General features: G+C 47.6%; 1 protein-coding gene across 2 annotated transcripts; it reads left to right on the top strand.

Moving 5' to 3' along the window:
• Positions 1 to 400: 400 nt before the first annotated feature.
• On the top strand, positions 401 to 11,304 carry atp1b2b (ATPase Na+/K+ transporting subunit beta 2b). Of its 2 annotated transcripts, XR_010878972.1 has the most exons (8): positions 401 to 783; positions 4,502 to 4,630; positions 4,839 to 4,943; positions 5,210 to 5,415; positions 5,672 to 5,731; positions 6,859 to 6,954; positions 7,186 to 9,081; positions 9,158 to 11,304. XR_010878972.1 is itself a non-coding variant. In XM_067257294.1 (7 exons), exons 1-7 carry the CDS (start codon positions 693 to 695, stop codon positions 7,351 to 7,353), a joined length of 855 nt encoding a protein of 284 aa, XP_067113395.1. In that variant the 5' UTR covers positions 401 to 692; the 3' UTR covers positions 7,354 to 11,304. The 2 variants fall into 2 exon arrangements, 1 of the variants encoding a protein (XP_067113395.1); XM_067257294.1 differs by having other exon boundaries at positions 7,186 to 11,304.
• The last annotated feature ends 1,404 nt before the right edge of the window (positions 11,305 to 12,708 follow it).

The following is a 12,708-nucleotide window of genomic DNA, read 5'->3' as shown; positions in this document are numbered from 1 at the left end:
GGATAGGCAGGGTTATGGTTGGGATGGTGTTAAGGTGGGTATTTGTCTGCGATGGGCAGGACTGGGGTGGTTTGGCTAGGTATAGCATGGTAGGTGAGTAAGGAATCCACCATGTTTGACACTTTCATGACTGACGCTCGTTCCCTCTGAAAGTCGCGTCATCGCACAGTGCTTAAATTCAAGGGAATCTGATTGGATAGAAAAGCAATCTGTTTAGCGTCTCGTGTTTTCCGAGGAGGAAGGGATCGACTCGATGGCAGGGTGGGGGCGGGAGGGGGGGGGGCTCGTGGGCCAAATGACGCTGAACGAGAGAGAGGCTTGCGGTGGGAGGAGGAGAGCGCGCTTTACCGCAGTATCAGCACAGTTCTGCATCAGTCATCTAAACTCTGCGGCATGCGGACTAGATTCAGGGGGAGGGAATATAACGGGTCTGTGAGTGTAGCATCGGCTTCATAGTCGTCACCATCCGTAATCAGATACTGTCGACAGTGTCGGGTTTCTCATTCATTTCTTTCGGGGGAAAGTCTTTATCCACGCACATGATCCAAGGCTTCTGTGTTTGACTAATTGGTGCTGCTTATTTGACAGAGCCGCACAGTAACTGGCGTTACAGTTTAGGCCGCACACCTGAGAGGGCCATTTCACCCTAAACCAAAGAGTCCTAAGAACCGGTAGACCAACAAGACGTCAACATGGCAAAGGATGCAGAGAAGAGCACTTGGAAGGAGTTTATCTGGAACCCGAGGACGCGGGAGTTCCTGGGCAGAACCGCGAGCAGCTGGGGTGAGTGCGGTCGTCCATTACTGCATCCGCTGCTCCTCCGCCTCCATCACTCCTCCAACACCTCCGACTGTTTCCTATTGATTTAATTCGTATGCGTCGGTCACCCAACACAGTAGTCCAGCTTGTTCAGCCGGCACAGAGAGCACCTAGCGGAATAAAAATAAATAAATGTATTAGCGTTTTTGCGCCGTTCAACGTGAGCATACTGCATACAGGCCATTAGGTAATGAGCTTAGTCGCTGTCCAGTGCGATAGGTGCTGAAACTCAAATGCGGCACTTGGTGCGGAATGCGCCTACGGGAGCCGGCAACATTTGCCTGCATGATTCTTTTTTTATTTAATAATTAATTCCACCGAGTTCCCTGCGCAATGCGCCGGGGCTCGAGTTGGCTTGGGGGTTCATTTGAATCGGACAAACGACAGTTCATATAGTTCGTCGTGCACTAAAACACTTCAACTGTGTTTCACTTGATTGAGAAGGATGAATGTCCTCGGCACAGTGATTTCAGATAAAGCTAATCCACCATCTGGTGCGCTGTAATCTAACAGAACAGGGTATGTTGCATCCATTTTCTGTATATTTACACATTTTAGTTTCAACATGTACATTTGAACGAAGATATTTGTGTTGTTGCACATTTTTGAGCTTCAATTGGTAAAATTATAGAGATACGTCATTTCCTCGAATCGTTAGGCTATATGTAGCCTAAAGAATAGACTTGTGCACTAGGCGTCCGTGTCTTACATAATGCGCCAAGCAAGAAAATTACCATTGGCTGTCTCTCTGTGCATATCGCTCTAACCTGCAGCAGATTCCAAGGTTCGTGGAAATTAAATACGCGCATATGGCTCTTTTCTAATGACATTGGGGTTTTTTAATCTGTGTAAAGCCGAAGGCCCAGTTCTATTTGTATCACCTCCAAACCCCCCTCCACCCTCTCCCCTCCCCCCCTTCCCCCAATCCACGGGGGAGTAAATCAGCGACGTATTTAATCCTAATCTAATGACTTCATTGGCTGACCGGTGAATATCAATGGCAGATTTTAAATTATTGGACGATTTAATTCCCCTTGTGTCCTGAAATAAAATTTAGGCGACTAAAGATAAGACCACATTCCTCCACCTACACACACACAGCGAGCGAGAGAGAGAATGACAAGACAATAAAATGTAGGCTTCATGACATCAAACGAATCAGTATGTATAGCCCTTCTATCCAACACGCATTCTGATAGACGGTGATGTCACTGGGTGTGGTTACCATGACTCCAGTTTTCTTCCGGTACCACCTGCTTGGCCCGGTCAAAGTCTCCGGGTGTTCTGAGGGCTGTTCGCCTCGCTAAGCCGTGCTCTTTAAGGCTGCTTAATTCCTCTATTCCTGTAGCGAACCCAAACGTGTACAGATACGCTATACTTGGGTCTTTGACGGGTCTATCCTGACCAGCGTGGTGCTAGTGATCTGGGCCCGTATCTACGCATCTCTTAACTCTCACAGGAATCTCTGGTGGAGAATACAACTAAGATAGTGCGGTCCAGAATGATTAAGTCGTTTGTGCGTGACAGAAACAGAAGTATTGGTAAATTGAGTGCACTCATTTGAGTGAACTTTCTCTGACAGTCTACGGTGTGCCTGTGTGTGTGTGTGTGTGTGTGTGCATGCTTGAGTGTTTGTGTGTAAGAGCAATTATGTAAATAGTTGTTAGATCCTTTTCAAAAAGTATGAATATTAACACCCCCCCCCCCCAGCTCATATGCATGTTGTTTAATCTTGCTAATTGACTGACAACATTAGCATTCACTGGTAATATCACCCCAACCAGAGAAAGACACACCCATCATCACAGAGGAGATCCAACACAATGAGCCGGCCCCGGGCACCATTTTGTTCCGTGCTTTCAGCCCTGTCTGTGATGGAGGCATGACAAGGAAGAGCAGAACATCTGTCAGCGTCTCGCTCCGAGCGCTCAGAGAGAACCAGACACCCTAGCAGGATCAGGGATAAGGGTCTTGTATGTTTACCCAGAGTTCAGATTTGGGGGAAGGCCTCTCTCACCCAAGGAATACTGAACACAGAATCATTCTTATACAGGATAACAGTTACATCTTCAATTTTTCCAACATCGACCCTGCCTGACCCCTGACCTCCACCAAGCACGCTTCCCAGGGAAGGTGTGGGAGCTAAAGACCAATGGTGCATCCCAACACCTTTACTGCCATACAATATTCGATACTACAGAGATACTATATAGTATGGTAGTGTGGGTGTTGAGCCAGAGACAGAGAGTGTATCCAGGGTTACATGATAGCAGGAGTATCTGATGCTGCAGGACTAGAGGGCCTCCCTGTGAGGAACTGCAGTCTCAGCAGGGGTCCTCCTCATCCAATCCTCTCTGTATGAGGTTACACTCATCGGATCACAACAACCTCCTCCACACACACACGTACCACATACACACACACACACACATATCACACACACACCCACACATACACACAGACACACACACCACATACACACACACCACACACACACACACAACCACACAGCACATACACACACACAGCCAGTCACTCTCACTCACCAAGAGCCTCCAGTTTGTCACCAATCCCACAGAGGAGCATCTCCACCCCATGCAGAGCATTCTGGGATGGCAGTGAGACCCTGGGACAGGGGACCCAGCGGTGGAGCTCTGCGGTGGGCCCTATCCAGAAAAGATGCAGGCCGCTTTTAGGATGGGCCTTCGGTGTTGGAGAGAGCAGAGAGGAGGGGGAGGAGGGGGAATGGACGGAAGGGGAGGAGGATACCATGATAATTCCAATCAGCTCATCTGATTAATTTGTTGGATTTTACCCAAAATGCTTCCGGACTGGCATACATTTCTACTGTCAACAGTCATTGCTAGTCCTCTGAATCAAATTATACAAAAATCCTGGACATGGACGTTATATAATTTTACTACAGCTAGAGGTCGTTACATGGCAGTGATTCGTCAGAGGCTGGAGCTACGGTGGCCTGGATGTGTCAATATGAACAGAACACAGGCTAATCCCCTGACCCTTGTCACTTATCTCTAGGAGGGCTCCTCCTCCCCTCTCTCCCTCCGTCTGTCACCTCTCCCTCCCTCCCCTCCTCCCCCCCTCCCCCCAACTCTGCTCAGCTCTATGTTAGAGTTACTTCATAATTAAATTACACAAAGACCAGCCATTCAACCCTGGATTCATTGATGCTGTGTGAGAAGGGAGACACCGATGTGTGTAAGTGGGTATTTTGACCCGTCTCAAAATGGAGGACTGGGTGTGATAGAACCAGGAGCATCAGTACTAGCAGTAATACCAGCAGCACTCACAAACTTGATCCAGCAATTCAGATCTGATATACTGTATATGTGTACTGTACCATGCAACACTGTGGTTGAGATATTACTGCTGGACTGGACCATGTAACACGATGGTTGAGATATTTCTGACTGTTAAGATATAATCATTGTTGCGCCATGCCTGGTAGCTGAGATGTGGTTTCTTTGCACTACGCGTGGTAAATCGATTTTCTGACTCTCACCACGTAACACCGTTACACCATACACTTCTGACCAGTCATTTCTTGTCATGACCGGTCATTACGTCGCTTCGGATAAAAGCATCCGCTGAATAAAGGAAACCCGTGGATGTGGTTGACGTAGCAGGAAGTTGAGTGTGTGTGCTTCCTGTCCCTGCGCAGGTCTGATCCTGCTCTTCTACCTGGTGTTCTACATCTTCTTGGCGGGGGTGTTCGTTCTCACCATGTACGTGATGCTGCAGACCCTGGACGACCACAAACCCACCTGGCAGGACAGGCTGTCCACTCCAGGTACTGTAACCTTTAACCATCCTTTAATCTTTAACTGATTTAACTTTTGCCAGAGTGTCCTGGCCAACATGCAACGATGAATACATCTTTACAGTCTTGTTCTGGACTTCTCACGTCAGTATACCTGTATTCCTTAGTACTCGCCTTTCTAAATATGTGTCTGTGTGTCGATGTTTGTGTGTGTGTGTGTGTGTGTGTGTGTGTGTAGGAATGATGATCAGACCCAGAGGGGAAGCTCTGGAGATTGTGTACAACACCGAGGACACAGAGAGCTGGGACAGTTATGCTCAGGCACTGGACAAGTTCCTGAACCGTGAGTCTCCTTGACCCTCCACACACCCCTCCACACACCCCTCCACACACCCTCCACACACCCCTCCACACACCTTTACACCCTCCACACACCTCACAAACACACCTTCCATCATGTCGAAACAGATATTTTCGTATATTTTTGTTTGCGATTATGACTCCTTCCATGGCAAAAACATGTCCTGCCAGGTGTGTTCCACTGTGTTGAGCTGCTCCAGGTGTCACTTTCCCCTCTGACCTCTGACCTCCAACCTCTGTCCTTGGCAGCGTATAACGACTCCTTCCAGGCCCAGACGAACGACATGTGCACACCGGATCAGTATTTCGTGCAGGACGACAGTGGAGACGTAAAGAACAACCCCAAACGCTCCTGCCAGTTCAATCGCACCGTGCTGGAAGAATGCTCCGGAATAAATGACCGTTACTATGGATACCAGGATGGCAAGCCGTGCATCATTATCAAGCTGAACCGGGTAAGGCAGGGTGGGGGATGGTAGAGGGATGGGATGGTGTTGCTAGGAGACCTGGAGGGGATTCAGAAAGAGACAGTTCTAGTGAAGAACGCAGCTTTCGGATGCGGAATCGTATAACTGGTGTTCTACGCCGGTGTACATCTGTTTCGTCTGTCAGTCTGTATATCTGTCTGTATATCTGTCTGTCTGACTAAATGTCTGTCTGTCTAACTGCCTGCCTGTCTGTCTGCCTAAATGTCTGCCTGTCTGTCTGCAGGTAATCGGGTTGTTGCCAGGAAAGGACGGCCAGGCTCCTTATGTCACCTGTGGACCAAAGGTGACAAACCCATCTCCTCTTCCTCCTCAACACACACACCTCAACACACACACCTCAACACACACACCTGAACCTCCATCTCCTCTTCCTCGTTAACACACACACCTGAACACACACACCTGAACCTCCATCTCCTCTTCCTCCTCAACACACACACCTGACCACACACACCTGAACCTCCATCTCCTCTTCCTCCTCAACACACACACCTGAACACACACACCTGAACCTCCATCTCCTCTTCCTCCTCAACACACACACCTGAACCTCCATCTCCTCTTCCTCGTCAACACACACACCTGAACCTCCATCTCCTCTTCCTCGTCAACACACACACCTGAACCTCCATCTCCTCTTCCTCCTCAACACACACACCTGACCACACACACCTGAACCTCCGTCTCCTCTTCCTCCTCAACACACGCACCTGAACACACACACCTGAACCTCCATCTCCTCTTCCTCCTCAACACACACACCTGAACCTCCATCTCCTCTTCCTCCTCAACACACGCACCTGACCTGTTAGGGTTAACCCTAACCCTAACCACACACAAGGCACATCCATCTTGTCTCTGTTTGAGGCGTCGTCCTTCCCCAGGCGTGTCATGTGTCACTGTGCTGCCTGTCATGTTTCTCTTCATCCTCTCTGCTGCTTTCCATCCCTCCTTCCCTTGTTCTGTTCTGTCCATCAGAGGATTAGAATTGGCAAAGATGAATGGGTAAGATACCACAAGAAGACAAAACTCATAGAGTTTTATTAGTTTGTAGTTTGAGTAAATATTAGGTTGGTAGGAAGGGATGCAGGATATGGTGGTGACCTTGATATACATATATATACAAACGTGTGTAGTCTGCAGATAAATGTAGAGGAAAATGTGTTGTAGGAGAGTGTGTATGTACTGTATGTGTGTGTGTGTGTGTAGATATTATTGTTGTTTCTTAGCTGGTAACTGAGGTGTGGTTACTTGGCACCTGCTAAATACCGTTCCTTGACTCCAATCACAGAAACACTGTTAAAACAATGCCTTTCCGCTGTGCTTTCTACATGCACTATTTGTGTGTTTCGGATCACAGCGTCTCCTAAATTATTCATGTCACCCCCCCCCCCCCCCCCCCGCGCGCAGAAAGAAGACAGCGACTCGATTGGATCCCTGATATATTACCCTCCCAATGGTACCTTCAACCTCATGTACTATCCGTACTACGGCAAGAAAGCTCAGGTAAAAACAGAAATAACTCGCTAACTCTTAACATCCCTTGATTCATAATATTGTTTAGGACATCACTTCAAATGTATATCCGTGTTGCAGGCAGCATTCATCAGAATATGTGACACAACATTTTACAATGTGACAGACAATGCATTCAAGAAAAGATATTTCAAACCCAGCCCCAATCTGTGACCAGCATGTGGGAGTGATGCCAATGTGTGTGCTGTTGTCTGCCCCCAGGTGAACTACTCCCAGCCTCTGGTGGCTATTAAGTTCGCCAACATCACCGCCAACGTGGATGTGAACGTGGAGTGCAGGATCAACGCAAACAACATTCCTTCCGGCAGCGAAAGAGACAAGTTTGCCGGGAAAGTGTCTTTCAAACTAAGAATCAACACAAAAAAATAGATACATCCTCCCTTACAACACCCCCTCCTCCTCCACTCCCCACACCCGTGTCATCTCTTCATTCTGTGCACAAGTACACACTGACAGAAACTACCAGCCGGAGGAACACCCCTCAGAGAAAATCTAAAACATGTTTACAACTCTCCGCTCCTCCGGTCGATTGGACATCGTGTGTCCTGTTGCATGAGAGGAGGAGGATGAGAGGGGGAAGAGGAGGTCGAGAGGAGTGGAGGAGTGGGGGAGAAAGAGAGGGTTTTCTTCCTGGCTCGGTTTCTGTCTGTGCGCTTTGGGATGAATCATTTTCGGTAAATTAGTTTGAGGTGAAGTATATTTATACTGCATGAGTAACTAGGACCTATAGAGGACATTAACATGTATGATTTGAACGTTTGCCAGGAGAGACAGCGCAGAATATCTGCTTCCTGTTGTCTCCTTCCCGATGGCTCTCTATAGAGTACCCCTCTAAGTGTGAATATACACATAATACCACAGTGTGTATATCTATTTATACAGTATCATAACCTTATATCAGTATGTCTATTTTGTTGCACTTAAAATAATAATCAAACAAGCGAAATGAATAACTCATGTTTTGGTGGATCGAGGCAGGAGCTAAGTGCATGTGTGTGTTGTCTTTAGTGTCCTAAGAGGCCTCTTGTCTCAGTTTAATGCTGTTTGTCAATTATTAATGAGGATCTGTCATACTGACCACCAGGAGAGCCTCGCTGTACGGCAGCACCCATCTGAAAACCTACACACAGCCACTGTTTACTTGGAACATGAGATAGCTGTTTACTTTCCCTATAAGGGGTGGTTTGAAGTCAAGACCTTTAAGTGTGTGTCTGTGTGTGTGTGTGTGTGTGGGGGTGCGTGCGTGTGTGCGTTTGTTATGTGCGCTTGGATATGTTTGTTTATCCCATATACAATACAAAAAAATTCTAACTGTTGGTCGGGAAATTGCATGTACAATGTGCAATATTTAGGTCATATGATCGAACATCATTTTCACTCACAGAAAGTTTCTTAACCGTTGGTCGAAGTTCATGACAGGCCAACCAATCCCTCATGTTCATATGTCTTGGGGAATGAGAAGGACGTGGTATGTTCACACACATGTACGACTTCTCTCATGTCCGCCAGCTGCTCACATACACCAGTCTGTGAGTGCGTAGCTGGACACAGGAGTGTTTTTTTTTATTGATTTGCTATGGGTTTGTGTTCATGTGAAGGTGATATGTTTTAACTGTGTTATGTTGGAGATGGAGGATAGAAAACGTTTTTTGTTGTTTTTTTTTTCTTCCAAACAGTCATCAATTTATCAGACCAAGTGATCATGTTTGTGCATTTAGAGTTCTCCTGTAGTTGTCTTTAGGGGGAATGTGTGACTAGTCTAGGAGTGTACCAGATAGTCTGGAGTCTGTTAAGTCACTCATTGTAGAAAAGAAGGTTTGATCTCATTGGTGGAAGTGATTTAGCTTGAGGTAGGATTCTCGGCTGTTACGTGTTAAGCTGTTTCAAGATGGATGACAGCAGGGGGGAGACCAGGGGGTAGACCAGGGGGAAGACCAGGGGAGAGACCAGCGCAGAACCAGTCCCACTGAACTGTGGTGGGGTGGGGCCGTGTCTAGTGAGACCTGAGGCCAAGCAGAAGGATTTCCTGTGCTCTGGTGCAGTCTTGCAGCCTTGGATGATTCAAGCAATTACAGCTAAACACAGCACCCTAGCTAGGCACAGCTCAACACAGCTAAACACAGCACCCTAGCTAGGCACAGCTCAACACAGCTAAACACAGCACCCTAGCTAGGCACAGCTCAACACAGCTAAGCACAGTTCCCTGGCTGGGCACAAGGACCCCTCTCATGACCTCCACACTCGGTTGGCCTCAGTCTCTCTCAGTAAATCCTCACCCTGTTCTGTGTTGAGCATACAACCACATCCTCACCCTGTATCCTGTTGGCCTGTACCGGGGCTGGCCCAGACGGCACGGTTCAGAGATAGACTTTCATCTAACGGTTCAGTCCAGACATCAGGCACGTGAACAGACTGATTTAGAACAGCCAGTCCTCTGGTGGGTGACTGCTGCCCGTTTGAACATGCAGGGAAGAGGGACAGAGCGCCTACTCTTCCTCATTAGGCTTCCTGTCCCGCTCACTCTGTCTGTAATCTCTTAATCTGGTTGGCTAATCCCGAGAAGGTATTCTGATTTGTCCTTTCTTTGAAAGACACATGGAACCTGGCCAGCACACCATGCCAGATTGGGACGCTAACCCTAACCACTGCACTGACCCGCTCATATCTTCAGCACACAGACTACACTGTGTAATCAAGTGAGAATATAGGACAGTTTACAACACTGTACACCAGTACATGTGTGTTGGTGTACTTTCAAGTTTATTTTACTTTCCACGTGCAAAGATATCTACTAAGACATTCCCTTTTTCAACCAAAGATGCTCATGAGAGTTATGACTGCATGATGTCCTGGTTCTGGTCCTGGTCCTGGTCCTGGTTCTGGTTCTGGTCCTGGTCTTGGTCCTAGTTCTGGTCCTGGTTCTGGTCCTGGTCCTGGTCTAGGTCCTAGTTCTAGTCCTGGTTCTGGTCTTGGTCCTGGTCCTGGTCCTGGTCCTGGTTCTGGTCCTAGTTTTGGTTCTGGTTCTGGTCCTGGTCCTGGTCCTGGTCTAGGTCCTAGTTCTGGTCCTGGTTCTGGTCTTGGTCTTGGTCTTGGTCCTGGTCCTGGTCCTAGTTCTGGTTCTGGTCCTAGTCCTGGTTCTGGTCCTAGTCCTGGTTCTGGTCCCAGTCCTGGTCCTGGTCCTGGTCCTGGTCCAACAACACTGGTCTCTGGGGTGGCACCTAGACGTTCCAGGGGAATCTTAGACCTTGTGTCGTTACTGTCATTAGCAGTTGTATTAATTAGTAACACATAGAAGGAGCAGGTTTGATGACATCAGTGCCTCCTGGTGGACAGAATCGGTTTTGCTCCAGCGTCACACAATGATCATTATCGTCTCCAGTCATCTGTTTTTCTATGATCGTTTGGAGATGTCTTCAAAAAGCAATATATTTACTTCCTGTGTGGCTGTATGACATATTTAATCCTGGAATGGCTGTAACACATGAATAGAGTCATAAATCACAGAGAGAGTGAGAGAGAAAGACTGAACATGTAAATAAGATGTTCGCATAAAGATATTATACAGATGTTTGCCAACGCCCATTTTCAAGACTGACCAACAGATTACTAAGCATATTGGTTTTATTTAAAAAGAAAGAGATCAAGTATTTTTTATGTTATTTTGTTGTAAAGAGGAAATAATATTTTAGCTTGGATTGTATAAATGCATCCAGACAGCATACTGGGTCACCAGTAATCTCAATAATTGTGTAAGAATTTAAGATGGTTCAACACTAAATACTTTTTGAATGTAGATAATTATTTATTCTTTTGGTTACAACCAAGCCATTTGCAGTATTGAGTGTTTGCAGTGGTGCAATTTTAGCTCTAGTCACAGGTGACTAGACGACACCTCAAATAGGTGGGTGTGTGTTTAAGATCCGTAAACTGAAGAGTAAAAAATGGGATTTGACCCTATAGAGAGCTACACTCTCACATGCCCACCACGTTCAACCAGAACTGGCAAAAGTTTGAGCATTTCTCAAAGGTTTTTGGTCTAATTCTGATTATATTCTAATAACTGATGTTATTAGAATATATACTAATATATATACTAATGCTACCTAATTAAACACATGGATTCAGAAGATGACGAAAAAACACAAGAAAGTGATACGAGACAGAAATCAGTTTGGGACAGTCTTTCACCTTAAATATAAATGGTTGATAATTCTATTCTCTTGAAATCTTAAGTTGTTGCTGTTTCTGTATGTTTACTTTTTGGGTTGTTTTTGCTCATGTTCATGTAAAAAACAATAGAGAAATCAATAAAGGTGATTGGAAGGATTTCCAGCGTGTTTGATCTGATTATTTATCATGTCATTTATCACTCCCCTCAGTCACCTTCCTGTCACGTCTTTAACAGGTGAGTAACATGGTGTCCTGCCTCTAGACTGACTCTATATCAGGTTGGTTTCATGGTCTCACCTGTCCTGCCTCTAGACTGACTCTATATCAGGTTGGTTTCATGGTCTCACCTGTCCTGCCTCTAGACTGACTCTATACCAGGTTGGTTTCATGGTCTCACCTGTCCTGCCTCTAGACTGACTCTATACCAGGTTGGTTTCATGGTCTCACCTGTCCTGCCTCTAGACTGACTCTATACCAGGTTGGTTTCATGGTCTCACCTGTCCTGCCTCTAGACTGACTCTATACCAGGTTGGTTTCATGGTCTCACCTGTCCTGCCTCTAGACTGACTCTATACCAGGTTGGTTTCATGGTCTCACCTGTCCTGCCTCTAGACTGACTCTATACCAGGTTGGTTTCATGGTCTCACCTGTCCTGCCTCTAGACTGACTCTATATCAGGTTGGTTTCATGGTCTCACCTGTCCTGCCTCTAGACTGACTCTATACCAGGTTGGTTTCATGGTCTCACCTGTCCTGCCTCTAGACTGACTCTATACCAGGTTGGTTTCATGGTGTCCTGCCTCTAGACTGACTCTATACCAGGTTGGTTTCATGGTCTCACCTGTCCTGCCTCTAGACTGACTCTATACCAGGTTGGTTTCATGGTGTCCTGCCTCCAGTCTGTCCCTAAACACCTGACAGGATTAGCTCAAACCTTGACTTGTTCTGACCTTCACTTCTCTCCCTACTATTCCTTTCTCCTCCCCCTTCTCCCCCTTCTCCCCCTCCTCCCCCCCTGTCCTTCCTCCCCCTCCTCACTGCCCCCCCCTCTCCTTCCTCCCCCTCCTCCTCCACCGCTCTCCTTCCTCCCCCTCCTCCTCCCCCCCTCCCCCCTCTCCTTCCTCCCCCTCCTCCCCCCCTCCCCCCCTCTCCTTCCTTCCCCTCCTCACTGTCCCCCCTCCCCCCCTCTCCTTCCTCCCCCTCCTCACTGTCCTCCGTCCCCCCCTCCCCTCTCCTTCCTCCCCCTCTCCTTCCCCCCCCCTCTCCTTCCTCCCCCCCTCTCCTTCCTCCCCCTCCCCAGTGTCCTCCCTCCCCCCCCTCTCCTTCCTCCCCCTCCTCAGTGTCCTCCCTCTCACCCAAGACCCAGTTGAAGGACAGGCAAAATAGTCTGCTGAAGGGTAGCACAAGTAACTGATACACAGGACACGCACGCACTCTCTCCCTCTACCTCTCTCGCCCCCCTCTCTCTCTCACTCTGGGTCCCCTCATCTTTTCACCTCTAGGCCCCTCTCTCTGTTCTGCCCCTGCCTCTCTCTCTGTCTCTCTCTCACACACA

The sequence above is a fragment of the Osmerus mordax genome, chromosome 19, assembly GCF_038355195.1.
Source record: "Osmerus mordax isolate fOsmMor3 chromosome 19, fOsmMor3.pri, whole genome shotgun sequence".
In the NCBI taxonomy this organism is placed as follows: Eukaryota; Metazoa; Chordata; class Actinopteri; order Osmeriformes; family Osmeridae; genus Osmerus; species Osmerus mordax.
The sequence above is the reverse complement of the archived record's forward strand: the minus strand, read 5'-3'. Positions and strand labels throughout refer to the sequence as shown.